This window comes from Paramisgurnus dabryanus, chromosome 17 (genome assembly GCF_030506205.2).
Source record: "Paramisgurnus dabryanus chromosome 17, PD_genome_1.1, whole genome shotgun sequence".
NCBI lineage: Eukaryota > Metazoa > Chordata > Actinopteri > Cypriniformes > Cobitidae > Paramisgurnus > Paramisgurnus dabryanus.
Window position 1 is genome coordinate 14,218,268 of NC_133353.1, and position 18,702 is coordinate 14,236,969.

Genomic DNA, 18,702 nt, shown 5'->3' on the forward strand with positions numbered 1-18,702 from the left:
GTTATTGTTGTTATTGGTAACACATACTTTTAACAAAAACAAATTAGCATTTATATTACACATTCATGAGATTTTATTTACACAATGTAAATATTTTTGTATATAGACAATATACAACATAGTTTATATCATTAGAAGTGTTTTAAATAATAAGTCATTACCCTGTAGTTTTTATTTTATAGTTTTACCCCCCCCCAAATGTGTAATGCATATTAATTTATCAAATTCAATAACTTTTTTTATTAATATGTCTGCAAATAATTAAGTGATTACACAGTGTGTGTTTTATAACTACTCCTCTTCCAGTGTTTGACTTTAAACAGCAGTTCCTCTGTCAATCTCTCCTGTTTGAGTGGCTCTGCTTGACTCCATGTTTCCGCTGCTTTTGCACTCAGCTTTCAATGTCTTCTCTTTTCCATCACTAGACCTGACAAACAAGCAAAAAATGTATTATGGTGGTGGGTACTCTGAATATTTAATCCAGTGAAGTATAGTGAGATATTGTAACTCACTTTTTCTTAAAGAGCTTTTTAAAGGAGTTCCTAAATCCTTTTGTCTCTTTTCTACTATGTTCACTTAGGGGTGTGTGGTCATAGTCATTAGACACACCCTTCAATTTAAGGTCCTCCCACACTAAGCTTCTGGAATCCTGTAGAACAGAGCGATTACATATGCATGCTCTCACAAATATAGAAACACAAAAATACTCTTACACACTGCAGATTTTCAATTTACAACTAAAAGTTTAATACTTTTAATAAGAGCGACAGTAGCAGTGATGCCTTACTAAGCACCACTAATAATTAAATTTATTTAATTAACAAATTACTTTGTGTATGAGAGGCATCAGGTAACATATGTGCAATAATATGTAAGTGACCATGTGATGTATATTTTATGTGTTCATGTGATATAGGTGTGTGTTTGTGTGTGTTGTTGAGGCTGACAACCTTTTGATGTATTGGCTGTGGTTGTTCCTCTGAGTCAGTGTGTATTTCGTATCTGTGTTTTGGACTGCCTGGTCTCAATCTTGTTTTGGCACTTGACTGGCGCTCGAGCTTTGGGTGGGTTGGAATTCTCATCTGTTGGGTGTGGCCATCAATTCTGTCCATCTGCAGGCCATTTAGTGATTTGCTCTTTTTTTGCACTGCATGTAGAGGGCGTGGCTTCATAATGTCTGCTGAGTCAAGTAACACACCGCCTATGTTGGACCTATATATCATGCCACCCCTACTCTGGGACAGGTGGGGTGGACTATGGGAAGGGCTACAGCGCACAAAGGCGATATCAATACTGGAGTCCGAGGAATGGGACGGACTTGAGCAGCGAGCGTCTCCACCTCTGTATGGCAGGAGTGCACCCAGAGCATCAGCGAGGGACGATCCGGCTCTGTCTGTCTCTGGAATGCTGTGCAGGGGAACTGGTACTGCCTTGTGGCGATGGTCAGAATCAGTCAGGAAGGATACAGGGGAGGAGATTTCTGGATCATAGAGGTAGGGTGCTGGTTCATAGTCAGGGTAGCGCTTGTTACGACGCAAACCTTGAGATGGATCACTTGGAGCGAAAATCAGAGAGACAAGTGAAATCCTACAGAGCTTAATTTGGGATACATTTGGTGGGTGCTTGGATTGTCAACTTACCTATAATTTTGTGAGTTCTCATAGTCCAATTTATACAGCTGTCTTCCTGTAGACCTGGCAAAAGGTAAAGGCAGATACAGTTTTGCATATGTAATTACATATTTCCTTTATATTTTTTTTAACAAGAAGGATCATTGGAATTATATTATAATTATATTTAGATTTCTATTTTCATTTGTTTCATTACTTATATTTATATACTGAATTTAATTTGTAAGATTTCTATAGACTATATAAATTGCTAACCTGCTTAGCTCTTTTCGGCTGTGGGAGGGCCAATCCTGCTGACTTGTACACAGGTTGTGTGTGTGTTCTCGCACAGTATGATTGTGTGTGAGGAGTTCCTGGTTGTGTTGTATCAGTTGGCTGTAATGTGTCATGAAAGATCTGAGCTGTTGTACACATACCAGTAAAAGGTAATAATCTGGATGCTCTGATTCTGTCTGTTGCAACAAACTCTGCAAGACACACATACACCTGTTGTTATATATACATACATGTAGCTGTATTTGAAGAGATCAGATGCAAAACCCTCTATGTGCATCTGACATGCTTTCTTGTATTTTGATAAAATATAAAAAATCCATATTTTAAATAATAAACATGCTAAAATGTGCTGTTAGTAAGAACCTAAAGATGAGTTGCCTACTTGCAGGAGTGTATGGTATTCTGGGATCCGCCGGACAGGCTTTAGAAGCAGAGAGTACAGTGACTGGCATGTCTCATCTCCTGTAATGTCACTCTGGATTAGAAACCAAATAACAAATCAGAGACCAGCTATATGTAGATTAATCTCAGCTATAACCATATACAGTTATTAAGAATGGACTAAAATGAATCGGGGTCATTTATGTAACAAAATAACAATAAACAAACATAACACAATTTACATTTTTTTAATAACCTTTATGTTTCAGTCATTTCTCTTAAACAACAGTTTTGTCATTTTCTGAAAGTTTTTTTGCAATTTTATTAATTTTATGTTTTTGTTTAATAACTGTATTGTGTGTATCTTTACCTCCAGTAAACCTGCTTTTGAAGAGGAGCATAAACTAACAACATTCAAACACTCTGGTAGTTCCCTCAAGTAAGATACATAGTGGTCCAGAAAATCACTCTGCAAAACACAAACACACATAATGTCATCATCACGTTCTGTTTCTCATGGACTTTTGGTTTGTTTTTTGAGTTCCTGACTCGTTTTTGTAGTCATTTTGTAGTTCTTTTGTTCATTGGTGCCCTGTTGATTGTCTCCCTTTGTGATTCTTGTTATATAGTTTACCCTGTGTATATATAGCTCTAGTGCAGGAATGTCCAATCCTGCTCCTGGAGGGCCGGTGTCTCTGCAGAGTTTTGCTCCAACTCTAATCAAACACACCTAATCCAGCTAATTAAGGTCTTTCTAGGCAGACTAGAAACTTTCAGTTAGGTGTTTTGAGGGAAGTTTCAGCTAAACTTTACTGGAAACCAGCCCCCCAGGGCCGAGTTTGGTCACCCCGCCCTATTGTGCTGCTTGTTTTTGTCAGTTCTTAAACTTGTTTTGTTTGGTGGTTTTCTGTTCCTAGTCTTGTTCCTTTGGATTATCTTGTCTTACTTTAATAAATGCCTCATTTGGATCCGCTTCTCCAATCTCCAGTCATTACCAAAGAACCACAATGGATCCAGCTAATCCATGGTCTCTGGCTATGAGCCTTCCTAAAGCTCAGCCTGGGCTCCGGCTCCATTGAGGATCACACTCAGAACTAATTGGATCTTGTTCCACATACCGATTACCCAGCTATCCTCAAGGGAGTTTTTTGGACTTTGTAGATCTGGCCCTGGCGTAAAGCGGATCCCCCTTCACCGTGGGCGAGGTGGAGGAGGACACCTCCCTTACATATTTTTTTTGGGGGGGGGGCAGTAAGCATCAGCTCCAAGTACCAGGGAGCCAGACCGGTCATATGTTAATAGTGGCGATCCCAGTGTTTGTGGAGGCTGCCTCTGCAGTGTCAGCAGATAGGATGGCAAGATAAGAGGTACCAGAGTCTGGTGTCCAAACCAGGTTGACTGAACCAGAGTTCCCTAGACTCTCTGCCCTCGCTTAGATTGCCATTGCCCAGTTAACTGTACTCTCTGTCCCAGTCAAGATGGCTGATCATGAGTTCACTGTGATCTTTGTACCACTGTTCTGCCCCCTTCACCACCCACCTGGACATTTAGGAGCGTCTAGAAGCCGCTCCTGGAGGGCTTATGTCATAATCATGTTCTGTGATTCATGGACTTTTCATGGGTTTTTGAGTTCCTATTTCCTGTCTCATTTTTGTAGTCATTTTGTAGTCCTTTTGTTCATTGGTCCCCTGTTAATTGTCTCCCCAGGTGTCTTGTAAACTCACATTTCAGAGAAGGCATGGGATCGATCTTAATTGTTTGCTTAAGAAATCCTTACATAGTGGTTCCCTTTCGAGGAACTCGAGCTGCGTCGCCATAGCAACGCTTTGGGGAACGCCTCGGCGTGACTAATCTGAAGCACGTGTAAAACATAAACAATGATGAGATAATTGTATACTGACCGTGATGCCGTGCGGACCAGGGGTATAAGAAGGCATCCCACACAAACACACTCGCTTTTAGTGCCTCAGCAAGTGACTACGTGTATGTTTGCATAAATCTGAAGTATGTTTAAGAAGTTCAAGTATGTGTATCTCCCTGTCAGCGCGATATCACAGACAAGGATACACATGTATATGTGTCTTCGAGCGCAGCACGCACAGTTGGCTTTTGAGGAAACTGGCTGTGTGCACTGTGATCATTCCCGTGCACGTGTTGCGCTCCAGCTTCGCGCTTAGAGAAGGATATCTCAGGCTCGCGCCCTCACGGATCCGGTCCCGCTTCTGTCGAGGCAGAGCGGTGACTGCACTCATGCGTGCAGGCGGCGGTATCCCCGCCTACACCCGTGACATCTGTCTCTCGCTCTCTAGGAAGCTTGGGTTCGCGGCTGCGATCCCGCTTCTCAGCGGCGGTTGCACTCGTGGGAGTCGCCATATGATTTCGCGCAGGCGGCGGTATCTCCGCCTGCACGTGAAGTCCCTCTCTCTCACTCGCCGGATCGGGAAGGCGCCCTGCGTGAGAGCCATATATTTTCAGCTGTCTTTCTCCGGAAAGATGGATCATCTTCATAATCCGCCTACTGTTTAAGGCTAAACGTGCAGTTTCCACGTGAAGCCTCCTCTTTTTACAGTATGAAGGTATTATATATACATACGTTTTTACACCTGTATGTGTAGGCTATGTATGTAATTCTGCCTGTCACAGCCTGGCTGAGCCTGCATGAGCTGTTTGTCATTGTTTGATGAGTCAAACAGTGATTTTGTGTCTATGCTGTGTGTTGCTTGTACAGCTGTACAAAGCATTTATTCTCCTGATCGGCCGCTGGTGCGCCATAATTCAGATAATGATTTTGTGTGTTACGATTCGAGATCCTCATCTGCTGAGGCGGGTGACGTCTTCGTTCGTGGCACTCACTTTCTTATTGAAGCAAAGCAGCTCACACCTCATTTATGGTGTCTGCTTCCCTTTGGTGCATAGTACGACAGGCAGCCGCCATTAACCTTCACTTGCATACAGCTGGCTCCAGTAGTGGAGCATGGCTACATTCTTGTGCAGGAGGCTGTAGAACCTCCACATGAGAAATGACAGCTTACAGCCTTTACTTTATTGTTCCAAAAGGAGGGGACTTGTAATCGTTCAGTGATGCGGCTCAGTTCTATGCTGTTACTGAAACCGATTGTGATACAATCAGATCCGAGGACTGATTCCTTACATCGAGCTTATGTCTCCATTCAACACGGGAGGGTTTTTCCCGAGGGGAAACCCGTCTCGCATGATCAAAGTCGCGCACCGTTGTTTGCGTGCTCTGGTAACCGGAAGAAAGCCATGGCTTCTGTCCCAAGGTCCTGTGTTGGGTGCGCATTGTCGATGTGTGACGCTGACAACAGAAGCATTCCCTCCCAGGTTGTTGCGATTATGGAAAGCCAAAAGGATCAAAATCGCTGGAACTCATCATCGGCTATGGCACTGAAATTGCCTTGGAAATGATGGTGGTATGGGTTGGACTCCCATTTCCTTCCAGACCTTAGGAGCCATCATGTGCTTGTCCAGATAGACATCACATCAGTGGTTGATTAATAAATTATTAAGGAGATCTGCTATCAAAGTCACGCATCGTTGCCTGCGTGCTCTGGTGGTGTGGAGAAAACCTTGGTTTCCATTCTAAAGCCTGTTTTTGGGTGCGTGCTACTGGCGTGTGACACTGACAACAGATGCACTCCCCACAGGTTGGAGTACAGTATGGAAGGCCGAGAGGTCCAAAATCACTACATTATTGATTTTGGGATAATGGCATTGTGGTCTCTGGACAAACTGTGCTCATTGACGACGATTTGGATCCCAGGCCACTTGAATGTGGCAGATGCCCTGTATGGCAACACCCATTGCTGGGGAGTTGAGACTCCAGCCAGATGTGGTGAACCCCATTTGGAGAGGATTTGGACGGGCAGAGGTGGATCTGTTTGCGTCTCAGGACCGCACACACTGCCCAATGTGGTTTTCTCCTTTCCCCAATCACTCTACCACAGAAGCTTGCCAGGGATATGGCCTGTTGGTTTGGCCTCTGAGGGGGCCAGGCTCGTAGGCTCAGGTCTCCCAACTGAGGTTGTGGAGACCATACTTTACTCCTGACAAACCCAGTTAACTGCCCTGTTTATGTGGTGCTGAGGTTTCTGTAGGAGCAATTCCCTGCTGGTTTAACTCCTTCCACTCTTAAGGTTTAGGTGGCAGCAGTCTCTGCCTACCATACTCCTTTGGAAGGATGTCATGTTCCCAACTGAGGTTGTGGAGACCATATGGTTACTCCAGAGCTCCCCCAGGAGCTTAGGCACTAAGTGGAGAAACTTCACCTCATGGTGTCCAGCTCACCTGACAGACCCAGTCAACTGCCCTGTTTATGTGGTACTGAGGTTTCTGCAGGAGCAATTCTCTGCTGGCTTACTTCCTTCCACTCTTAAGGCTTAGGTGGCAGCAGTTTCTGCCTACCATACTCCTTTGGAAGGATGTCATGCTCCCAACTGAGGTTGTGGAGCCCATATGATTACTCCAGAGCTCCATCAGGAGCTTAGGCCCTATGTGGAGAAACTTCAACTCATGGTGTTCAGCTCACCTGACAGAGCCAGTCAACTGCCCTGTTTATGTTGTTTCAAGGTTTCTGCTGGAGCAATTCTCTGCTGGCTTAATTCCTTCCACTCTTAAGGCTTAGGTGGCAGCAGTTTCTGCCTCTACCATACTCCTAGAAGGACCTCATATCTCGTCTGGACAACCCTCAAGAGAGCTTTATGCCCTTATGTGGAGAATATTTCACCTGTTGGTGTTTAACTCCTCTTACAAACCCAGTCAACTGCCCTGTTTATGTGGTACTGAGGTTTCTGCAGCAGCAATTCTCTGCTGGCTTAACACCTTCCACCCTTAAGGTCTAGGTGGCAGCAGTCTCTGCCTACCATGCTCCTTTGGAAGGACCTCATGCTCCCGAATGAGGTTGTGGAAACCAGATGTTTACTTCAGAGCTCCCTCTACGAGGAAGCTTATGCCCTAAAGTAGAGAAACTTCACCTTTCGGTGCTCAGCTCACCTGACAGACCCAGTCAACTGCCCCTTGACGTGGTACTGAGGTTTCTGCAGGAGCAATTCTCTGCTGGGTTAACTCCTTCCACCCTAAGGTTTAGGTGGCAGCAGTCTCTGCCTACCATACTCCTTTGGAAGAATGTCATGCTACCAACTGAGGTTGTGGAGACCATATCATTACTCCACCTTTAAGGTATAGGTGGCAGCAGTTTCTGCCTACCATACACTTCTGGACTCTCTGAGGGCAGTCTACATACCACGCCACCTGAATGTGGCAGATGCCCCTTCGAGACAACAGACATCTCCGATAGGAGTGGAGACTTCATCTAGATGTGGTGAACCACATCTGGAAAGGGTTTGGATGCGCAGAGGTAGATCTGTTTGCATCCCAGGACACCACACTTTACCCACTGTGGTTTTCCATGGTACAGTCGTGGCCGAGGCTACGTCTGTATGCCTTTCCCCCTGGTTGTGTTTGTCCTTCCACGGGGAAACTTTATTCCCTTAAGTGGGAAATTTTCACCTCTTGGTGTTCAGCTCATCTGACAGACCCAGTTTACTGCCCTGTCGACGTAGTTCTGAGGTTTCTGCAGGAGCGTTCTCTGATGAGTTTACTCCTTCCACCATTAAGGTTTAACGGCAGCAGTTTCTGCCTACCATACTCATGTGGAAGGCTCATCAGTGGGTAGACACCCATAAGTGCCTCGCTTTCTTTGTGGCACTCGCAGGTTGCGACCTGTTAGCCGCACTAGGGTGCCTACTTGGGACCTAGCGGTCGTGCTGGGAGGGCTCTCGTTGGCTCCGTTCGAGCCACTTGAGACTTCGCCAGATAGGTTTCTGGCCTTTAAGACTGTGTTCCTTCTGCTATTACCTCTCTAAAGCGAGTGGGGGACCTTCAGGCCCTGTCAGTATCCCCTGCAGGTCTGAGTTTGCACCATGGCTAAGGCTTTTCTACACCCAAAGCCAGGATATGTTCCCAAGGTGCTGAACTATGTGCCGAGGCCCATTGTTCTGCGGGCCCTTTGTCCTCCCCCCTTCAGGAGCGCGGACCAGGAAAAGCTGAATTTGGTGTGTCCTGTGTGAGCACTGGATACATATGTTTACAGGACTGCTCAGTGGAGGAGTCCAAGCAGTTATTTGTGTGCTTTGGTTCACCCAGAAAAGGTTTACCGGTGACCAAGCAGACTTTGAGCAGATGGATAGTGGATGCTATCTCACTGGATTATGAACATCAGGGTATACACTCACCCGTCGCTGTGAGTGCCCACTCTACTCGGGGTATGGCTGTCCCTAAGGCCTTAGGGTTAGGCATTTCGCTCCAGGACGTATGTGATGCGGCCGGTTGGTTTTCACCGCTCACCTTCGTCAGATTTATAATTTAGACCTAGACCCCTCTTTAGGGTCCCAGGTTCTTTGCCTTGACTGTGTTCAGTTATACACGCTACAGGCATTTGGTAGTATGGAAGCATGGGCATCTCGTTCCCCAAAGCGTTGCTATGGCGACGCAGCTCGAGTTCCTCGAAAGGGAACGTCTCGGGTTACGTATGTAACCCTGGTTCCCTGAGAAGGGAACGAGACGCTGCGTCTCCATGCCATACTCCCTGCATCCCTGCAGGCACTTGCTTCGGCACTTGTAGCGAGTGTATTTGTGTGGGATGCCTTCTTATACCCCTGGTCCGCACGGCATCACGGTCAGTATACAATTATCTCATCATTGTTTATGTTTTACACGTGCTTCAGATTAGTCACGCCGAGGCGTTCCCCAAAGCGTTGCTATGGCGACGCAGCGTCTCGTTCCCTTCTCAGGGAACCAGGGTTACATACGTAACCCGAGACGTTATTTTTACCAATTCTTTTAATAATAGTTAATGCATCTTATCTTAACTACTTTGACATGTTTCTTAAATGTTTAGACAGTTTTTTACATTTTTGCTTGTGAGCCTTAGGAAAACATCACCCATGATGCCCTGCAAATGGCTCTTCAGAACTCTCTCTTGGAGGAGATGCAAGAGTTCCAGGTGCTGCTGAATTAAGAAACGCAGAGTGGAGGGGAAAGGCCTGACAGGAGAAAACAACAAAATGCATCTTAAAACACTGTTTTACATGTTGCAATCATTAGATATGTAACTAACATTAAATAAAAGAAGGGAATATCAATCTTGTACCACACACTTTCTGATCTTTGCCAAGCCTTCTTCTATCAACTACAATTGCTGCCATTTCAGGAGCAAAATGATTTAAGACAAGCTGTTGGTAAATCTGGCCCTTAAAACCTTTTAAGAGTGTGGGCCCTATCATACACCCGGCGCAATTCGCGACGCAAGTGTCTTTTGCTAGTTTCAGCCCAGCGCAATTATCATTTTCACGTTTAGCGCTTTTTTAAATAGCAAATGCATTTGCGTCCATGGCCGTTCTGGTCTGAAAACAAGGTGTGTTCAGGCGCATTGTTGGCGCATTGCTATTTTGAAGCAACTAAAATAGACTTCACCATTGACCAACGAAAACCTGGTCTAAAGTCTATGGTGCAATAGTGTTTTTGTTATTTAATGAGCGTGTTAGAAATATGCGCAGCACCTATAAACAGGACAACAACCCAAGTTAGCTTATCACACACATGGCAAAAAAGCTTTTAAATATGAAAAATTAAAGCAATCAAAAAGATTATAATTGAGTCTCTTGGACATAAATGAGGACCGATTATGAGACGTTAGAAGGGGTAAAGACCTGCTTCACCTGTAGCCTGGTAAGTAAATAAATGCATCTGTTTTTAAATGTTTTTTAAATGCCCACAGATTTTATTTATATGATGACTTTGTACCTGTGGATATAGTGAGACGATAATCTTTATAGCCTAATGCTTTTAAAAAATCCATGGCGCTGTCCGAGTGTTAAAACCGCTCTCCGCACGTTTGTAAATTCTCTTGTTTGTATTTTTAGAGTTCAAACATTTTCTTGCATAATTGCATATTATTTATGAGATTACAATGATTATGTAGGATATCAATACATTTACAGCAATTAAAAGCCTGTTAATGTTACTTCCATGACTGGAAAAAAACAGATTTTAATTAAAAAAATAACAATAATGTACAAATAAAATACAAATAAAAGCAACACAATTTTTTAACATTAATCTTAAACTGGTGGTGTATTTTCTCTGCTTAGTTTTTCAGTTTACAAATTCCGCTTTCTAAATAGGGATTAGGCATGGTGCCGGGCGCAACTGGCTTTTAAAGGTGATGAGAGCTGAGACTCTCATTGGTTTATTGCACATTATGCCCAAAACACACCCATTACTCATTATGAAATAGGAACAACCCTTTTAGGCTTTAGGCATTTTTCCTGTCCGTAAATTAGCAAAAGTGGATTTGGACATGCCCATTTAGACAGTGCACCGTGCACTTTAGACAATGCACTTAGACCGTTAAAATAGGGCCCTGTGTTTGTTCATTACTAAACCATTTTTTCTGTGTCAAAAAGGAATCCACCTTGCACTGGACTTAGTTTACCTAATTGTCTATAATAAAGGGTAAATTAAATGTATGTTATTTAATTTAATTCCCCATTGTTTGTTAGAATGAATTTAAGTACATTAGGCAACTTTTTGACATTCAAAAGTAAAATGTGGCTCACGATTTACCTTCATTTGCCCTATGTATGTGTGAAAGATATATAGTTACTGTTTCTCTTTGAGGTTGATGTTCTCTGAGCCATTATAAGAGATGTTTGCCTTTAGAAGGAGTGACAGATACGACACATAGAGTCTCTCAGACTCTAACAACTCCAGCGCTGCTGTCTGCCTCTGAGCTGAAACACACATGTAATGTTTTAGGACTGTTAAAAAGTCTGGGATCATATTGAAAATTTGTAATTCAGAATCTACAGTGGCAAAAAAGTATGTAAATACCCTAGAAATAAGCTGGTTTTCTACAGTGATTGGCCATAAAATGTGATTTGATCCTCATCTAGGTAACAACAATAGACAAACACAATGTGCATAAGCTCACAACACACAAAAAATTCTAGTTTCTTGTGTCTGTTTTGAAAACACCTGTTAAACATTCATAGTGCTGAAGGAAAATGTAAGTGAATCCTTGGATTTAATAGCTTGTTGAACCTCCTTTGGCAGCAATTACTACAAGCAAGCACTTTCAGTAGTTCTGAATGAGACCTGCACAACTTTCGGAGGGAATTTTTGCCAATTCCCCTTTATAAAACCACTTTAACTTCAACAAGTTTGTGTGAACCGCTCTTGTAAGGTCATTCCACTGGTTAAGGTCTGGGCTTTGACTAGGCCAGATCAAATGGTGCATTTTTTTTTTAAGCCAGTCTGTGGTAGATTTATTTTAAGCTCATTGTCCTGCTGCATCAACCAACTTTTACTGAGCTTTAATTGGCGGACAGTCATCCTGACATTATCCTTTAGGATATTGTTTAATTTGTTAAACTTGGTAATTCCTTTTTCCCTCAATGATGGCAGCAAAGCATGCCCAAATCATTATGTTCCCTCCCCATACTTCACTGTTGGGATGTTGTTTTGATGTTGGTAAGCTGTGCCCTTTTGGCACCTTTAGGGCTTTTCACACCTGAAATTGTTAACCCTGGGTTATTCTAAAACCAGGGTTTACGGAATCCTGGGTTATTTTTTCATTTTTCACACTGTTCAAACTTAACCAGGGGTTAAGAGATAACCCTGGGTATTCATAATTTGACGTTTCACACTGTGCATTCCTAAACCCTGGGTCAGGAGTCTCCAACCCAGCTCCAACACACCTGTCTGTAATTATCAAGCAACCCTGAACACCTTGATTTGCTACTTCAGCTGTGTTTAATTAGGGTCATAACATTTTAACCCTGCTTCGTTTCACACTGCATGCGTTTGGCACCACAATGCGGGGTTAACCCCACAAAAGCGATGCTAAACCTGCTTTCAAGCTTCTAAATTACAAGTGTGAAACGATCCTTAACCCAGGGTTAAAAGCAGGGTTTACACGAAGATAACCCAGGGTTAATTGCAGTGTGAAAAGCCCTATAGTAATCTTCCAGAACAATTCAAGTTTTGAATCATGTAGTACTGGGGTTTGCCAAGGTGCTCTTTTGCAAACTTTAGGCTCACAGCAATGGTAAATGGACTGCATTTATAAAGCGCTTTTATAGACTAATGGCCATCCAAAGCGCACCCAATATTGCCTCACATTCACCCATACACTCACACATTCATACACTGACGGCGGTGTACACTGAAGCCATGCAAGGCGCCATCCAGTTCATCGGGAGCAGCTGGGGTTAGGTGTCTTGCTCAAGGACACCTTGACATTTGGTCAGGTGGAACTGGGGATTGAACCACCAACACTCTTAGAACTAATGTGTTAAAAACAACACATTAGTGTTGATTGTGGGACGACACACTAAATGCGTTTTACCAGAATTCACCCATCACTGTGTTATTATTAAAACAACACATTTTGTGTTACTTTTAACACAACTTGTGTTATATTTTAACACAAAATCAATACAAAATGACACATAATGTGTTAAAATTACACATCATGTGTTAAAAGCTTAACGCACAAAGATGTGTAAAAAATTAACACATCCTTTCTAAGAGTGAATGTTCTACATGAACCACTGCCGCACCATATGTTTTCAGGAGAGCAGTGGCTTCCTCTGTGGGGTTCTGCCATAGACACTGTGCCTGTTCAAAGACTTGCATATGGGAGACTCATGAACAGAGATGTGTGCCAGTTCCAATGACGTCTTCAAACCTTTAGCTGTTACTCATGTTTTTTTACACTTCTTAGAATATTCTGCATTGTGCCTTAGGAATCATCTTGGCTCGGCTCCCACTTCTAAGAAGAGAAGCTACAGCATTTAACTGTCTCCATTTGTAGACAATTTGTCTAAATGTCAACTGATGGATGTCTAAACATTTTGAGATTGTTTTGTATCCCTTTTCAGCCTTATGGAGTGCAACAACTTTTAATCGGATATCTTTAGAGAGCTAACTCTAACGAGGTTCATAAGAGCTGATGTTTCTTAAGGACAGCAATTTTAAAACGTTTAAGTGTCTTTTTATCAGTCAAAGTAGCACTAAACCCCACCTTTAAATGCATTGTATTAATTGGACTCCAGTTTGCCAGCTTCTGACACAAATTCGTTTATGAGTTCACTTATATTTTCCTCCAGCACTATGAATGTTAAATGGGTGTTTTAAAAAAAGAAACAATAAACTAGAATTATTTGTGTTTGTCTATTGTTGTGACCTAGATAAGGATTAGATCACATTTATGGCAAATCATTGTAGAGAAACCGTTCATTCCTAGGGGTTTACATACTGTTTCTTGCCACTGCATATGAACGTTTTAAAGGGATAGTTCACTTTAATATGAAAATTCTGTCATCATTTACTCGTCCTCATGTTGTTCTAAATCTGTATGAATAATGAATAATTTGTAAGGATAAAATAGTACTGAATTTTAAAATATACCAAATAGATATAGAAGGCTCAAGACAATTGAACAATACAATACTTTGCATACTTAAACTTGAATTGTTCTGCTCTGTCAAATCTTTGCTGCTTTTTCTTTCTCTCCACACTGGGAGCTTCTTTTGGCCAGTATTGTCATGTTCAGGATGAAAGTCTAACCACAAAAACACATCTTTAGTTCATCTTATATAGTCCCATACAATAGTTTCTGGTTCATGGTTGGTTATTTACTGTACAAACATTTTCATTTCAAGTGTACATCTCTCAAGTTTTATAAGTACTCACTCTGATTGGCTGAAAGGCTGCTGATGTAATGCTGAATGTGACTAAGGTCTGTTTGGCTGGAAAGGGAGCCGTGGCCTTCCACCGAGCTCTCCCCCCTTGATCCTTTCCTGTCAATAAAATGGCATCACAATTAAGTCTATGTATTTGGATTTCAAATCTTATATTTATTATATAAATAAGGAGTGTGTAGCACCTGTGATGTGTGACCTGCATGTGGTCAAGGTCTCTCTGTAGGTCTTTTTGGTTGCTCTTCATCTCATATAGTTGTGATAGAGCAGTGCCTATATCCTCCTGCGCACACACAGTAATAACAACAAACACGGACACACAAAATGTCACCAAATAGAGCATATTCATAACACTCAACAATTATTGATCTGGACAAGACAGATTTAATGAATATAAGGTATGTGAATGCTAAATTGCTAATGTAATTTTAACTGCAAATTGTATTTGTAGTTTATTATTGGTTATATTAAATGTATAGGAATACATTTCACATTTTCTCTGTGTATATATATGTGTTTCAGAACCTGTAAGGTGTTAAGCGTGTTTCTGAGAGACAGGATCTTGTCACTAGTTTCCTGTTGATAGGTGGAGACTGTCTCCTCCAGTTGACTGTAAGTTTGCCGAAGGGTGGCAACATCTTTGGCCACATCACTCAAACCTGACTTCAGCTCCAAACACATTGACTGAAACTAAAGTAAGGGATCAAAGTTTGAGGTTTAATGAGAAACTGAACCAAAGATGAACAATAGAGAAAAGAATGATGAAGATTAAGGACTTAAAGCCAGGAAAACAACTTCAGATTACTGAAGTTCTTTTTAGTAAGGGGTCACACTAAATATGGCCTAAGCTCAGTCACACTCTTTCTGTTAGTGATTGTCTACATAAGTTGCTTTTTATTGAAACAATAGTGTGCTTTAAATAGTTGAATTTTATGAATGATGTATTTAAAGGGGACATATCATGGAAAAGTGCTATAATTAGGTCCCTAGTGCTTTTTTCAACATAGAAAATGGGAAAAACAACAACCCATTAACTTAGTTTTAGTAAACCATCCTCTGCAAGCATGTGAAAAAATAGGTAATTGCAATTGGCTCCCCTTGTGGTTTCAGAAGGGGATAATACACTCTAAAAACAAACGCTGCTATATAGCACCAAAAGTGGTTCTTTGCTCGTAATCATAGAAGAACCATTTTTGCCATATAGCACCAGTGAAGCACCTGTGTAGAACAATATAGTGCTTTGTAGAACCATATGTGGTGCTATAGTGGTGCTATATGGCCCCTATATGGTTCTACACAGGTGCTTCACCGGTGCTATATGGCAAAAATGGTTCTTCTATGGTTACGATCCAAAGCAACAGTTTTGGTGCTATATAGCAGCGTTTGTTTTTTTAGGGTGTACCACCCCTTAATCTGGACTAATCTAACCATGGCGCTGCCATTAATGGCGCTTATCCATTGCATTGTACCCCACGGTTTGGGTCGGACAGCTTACTTTTGGGGGCTTTGGTTGGGGTTCCAAGCGAGCTGAGCTGATAATAAAACATGACGTGAAAACACTGAAGATCACTGATTGGTCTGAGAAAATCGTGACGAGCGTTGCTAAATGCGAGATTAGCTTCACCTCCGTGCTTGCGCTGTTTCGAACAAACCTGTTATCATCTGTGCTTTGTTGTAAGTTCCCAAACTCCCTTTTAGCGGTGAAAAAAAATCCACATGTTGAGAATCAGGAACACCTAACAGTGTTTCCAGACTTGAGGTTTGTGGTGGTACATTCGCGACACGAAACTCCGCATGTACGACATTTTGCAATTTAAATCATGCTCAGAGGAGCGCGTTGACTGACGCCACAGGTGTTCGTACAAAACGTCATGTGAGACAGCTGTAGTGATAAACGTGATGTACAAACATTTATTTGTGGTGGTCAATTTTGATTTTGTGGGGACTGGGAAATAAATGAGTGTATGGGAACGTATAGCATTCCAACGACGCTCTCACTTGTATAATGTCACAGCAATAGGCAGCGCAAATATAACAACATGCCTATAATCCCTCCCACTAAACTCGATGGAAAAGCTAACCAAGCCAAAGTATAGTGAGCTGACCTGACCTGACCTGACCCAACCTGACCTGTGCGGCAGGGGAGACCGGGGTTGGTTGTCACAATTTTTACTCATGCATGAATTGCTCATCTTCAAAAAATCTTTCAGCAGTAATTCCTACATGAAATGAAAATTGGGGTCTTGGCTTTAAATGTGTATACTTTTAGAATGTATTGTAACAGGAAGTAATTAAACATTAAAGACACTCTGACACAATGTGACAACCAACCTCATCACAGGGTATGGGTTTGGTTGTCTCTATAGAGGTTCAGTAGGATTTCAGTGATAAATTGGCATCTGGTAAGATAATGTGTAACTTTTTAGTTTTTTTAAGCTAGAAACTGCAAATAAGTTTTAATATGAATACCACCCTTATGATAGTTGTCATCAATGCCCCTTATGTTTAAACAATGGGATTAAAGTGGGTGATCAGTTAATGGAATTGTCTACTGTGTTGAGAAATAAAATGAAATAATTTTGAGTGCTAAAACCTCTTTGTAATTGTTTCATGTAAGTTGCTGCAAACAAAAACAAACAAACAGACAAACAGTCTTAAAAGGTCTACATGCCCAATACTCACATGTGACAACCAACCCCGCAAGCTATGAGACAACCATCCCCAACTGACTTCTTGACAAAAATGCTAAGCTAGCTGCCACATGGCTTTAACTTGATAGCTAAAAGATGACTCAAAATAAAGCTACAACTTTTGGCTTTTTCATGAGTGTTTAATTTTTAAATGATTAATATTCTACAAGCTCTCAACACAAAAACAACACCAACATGAAAATGTACTCTAATTGTCTCCGCATCTCAATGTTTTGTGTCTGCTCAGCAAAATTACAAGTGCAAATGAGTAAGCTATCAAAGGCTAACAGTTTGATATCAAAATTGTACCACAGCACCATGTAGTGTGTCTGGAATAAGCAATGTGACAACCAACCCTTGAGACAACCAACACGTGAGACAACCAGCCTCGGTCTCCCCTACTATTCAATGGAAAAGCACCATTAGTGCAGAGATATAATCATTTGCATTTAAAGGGACACACCCAAAAACAGCACATATTTTGCTATATGCTATAACATGCTATAATAAATTATCTATATGGTATTTTCAGAACTTCACATACACACTCTGGGGACACCAAAGATTTATTTTACATCTTAAAAAGTTTTGTGAAATTTCCCATTTAAGAAACAAAGAACGTATTTCGCCACACAACAAAGCATACAAAATCATGTGAAAGTATCAGAGAGAGTGATAGTCCTCTTTTCATTTATCTATGAGTGTTGCATTGTACCTGAGGAAAGTCCATTGCATCCATGTCATCACCTGTACCTGCAAGAACACACACTGTTAAAAAATGCAGCATGAATTTAAAAACACATTAGTTTTGCAAGTCAATTCAACATATTATTTTAAGTTTTGACCTGTGAATAGTTGACATAACTTATAAAAACTAGTATTTTTTAAGTTAAAGTTGCATAAAAATAAATGTTGATTTGACAAAAATTCTGCAAAATTAATTTTACAAAAACAATACAACACAGAAACACTCAGCAAGAAAATTAAAATGGCAGTTTTGCCATTAAAATAAAATGAATGCCAGTAAAGACACACAATGGAAGATCCACCACTAAAATGCATTTCTACAGACCAACCCCTTTGAAGAGATGTGTTAAGTTTATCATCAATGTTGTTTACCTTGTATTTTGCCATTGGCCATGATCTGATATTCTTCCAGTTCCAAATCCTGGACTGTAGTTTAAAATCCTATCTCAAATTGTTATATTGCTAGAAATGGAGAATCTGAATCTAAGTGACTGAGTTTCTGTATATTACTTCCCTTTTTCTCAGCTTCTCATCTGTACTTTTCTTTATCCTTTTCCCCCTCCTCTCTGAAACATGTGAGTCTGATGAAGTTGAGGACAAAAAGATGCCTTGTTTTACAGTAAGTGAATGGATTAATGGGAGAGAAATTGACAGAGTCATCCATTTGCATTTTTACGGTACTGATTAAATTTCCTTTTCAACCTTTAAGACCAAATTTCCATTTTAAAACTAACTCTAAACGTTCCATGAGGAATATGAGCAAAAACACCCAGAAAAGGATTGTCACGAAGTAAACATTTATTTATTCTGAAAAAGTATTCTCTTTTCCTATGAAGTTCAAATTCTAATCAAAAACACACCAGATAAAATTGACAGTGTGTTAGAACCAAACTATTAGAAGCTATGCCCCCAGTACTGATCCACAGCAAACACATTTTTAGAGGAGGGAAAATTAAGCTTCACAATCTCACACAACTCCTGACTTCTTACCGCAGTCATGAGCAAAGCTGCTTGCAAAAGCTTGTGTATTTTGGAGATACACTCCACCAGTAAATGAAGGGGAGATGTGCAGTTCACAGAAGATCACATTCCTCTCAGTTCCTTCCACAAAACAAAGTCCTGATTCTTTATGACGTTGTGTTGTGTGCATGAACCCGTGTTCTTGTTGTTTTGTGCTGAGACTAATGTTAAAAA

General features: G+C 41.3%; 1 protein-coding gene across 1 annotated transcript; it reads right to left on the reverse strand.

Moving 5' to 3' along the window:
- Positions 1-104: 104 nt before the first annotated feature.
- Positions 105-18,048, reverse strand: arhgef33 (Rho guanine nucleotide exchange factor (GEF) 33). Its single transcript, XM_065255174.2, has 15 exons — positions 17,881-18,048; positions 17,477-17,514; positions 14,597-14,761; positions 14,257-14,354; positions 14,064-14,170; positions 13,831-13,932; positions 10,972-11,098; positions 9,217-9,349; positions 2,659-2,757; positions 2,290-2,382; positions 1,887-2,098; positions 1,641-1,694; positions 951-1,554; positions 513-649; positions 105-427 (listed from the first exon to the last, which is right to left on the reverse strand). The coding sequence occupies exons 1-15, from the start codon at positions 17,900-17,902 to the stop codon at positions 316-318; spliced, it is 2,103 nt and encodes a 700-aa protein (XP_065111246.1). The 5' UTR covers positions 17,903-18,048; the 3' UTR covers positions 105-315.
- Positions 18,049-18,702: the final 654 nt, after the last annotated feature.

Excerpts from the sequence above, each read along its gene's own strand:
- arhgef33 (XM_065255174.2), bottom strand. The coding sequence starts at position 17,902 with ATGGCCAATGGCAAAATACAAG. Across the intron at positions 1,555-1,640 it reads GAGAACTCACAAAATTATAG|TGATCCATCTCAAGGTTTGC; the intron begins GTAAGTTGACAA and ends TTTCGCTCCAAG. Across the intron at positions 428-512 it reads AAAAAGCTCTTTAAGAAAAA|GTCTAGTGATGGAAAAGAGA; the intron begins GTGAGTTACAAT and ends CTTGTTTGTCAG.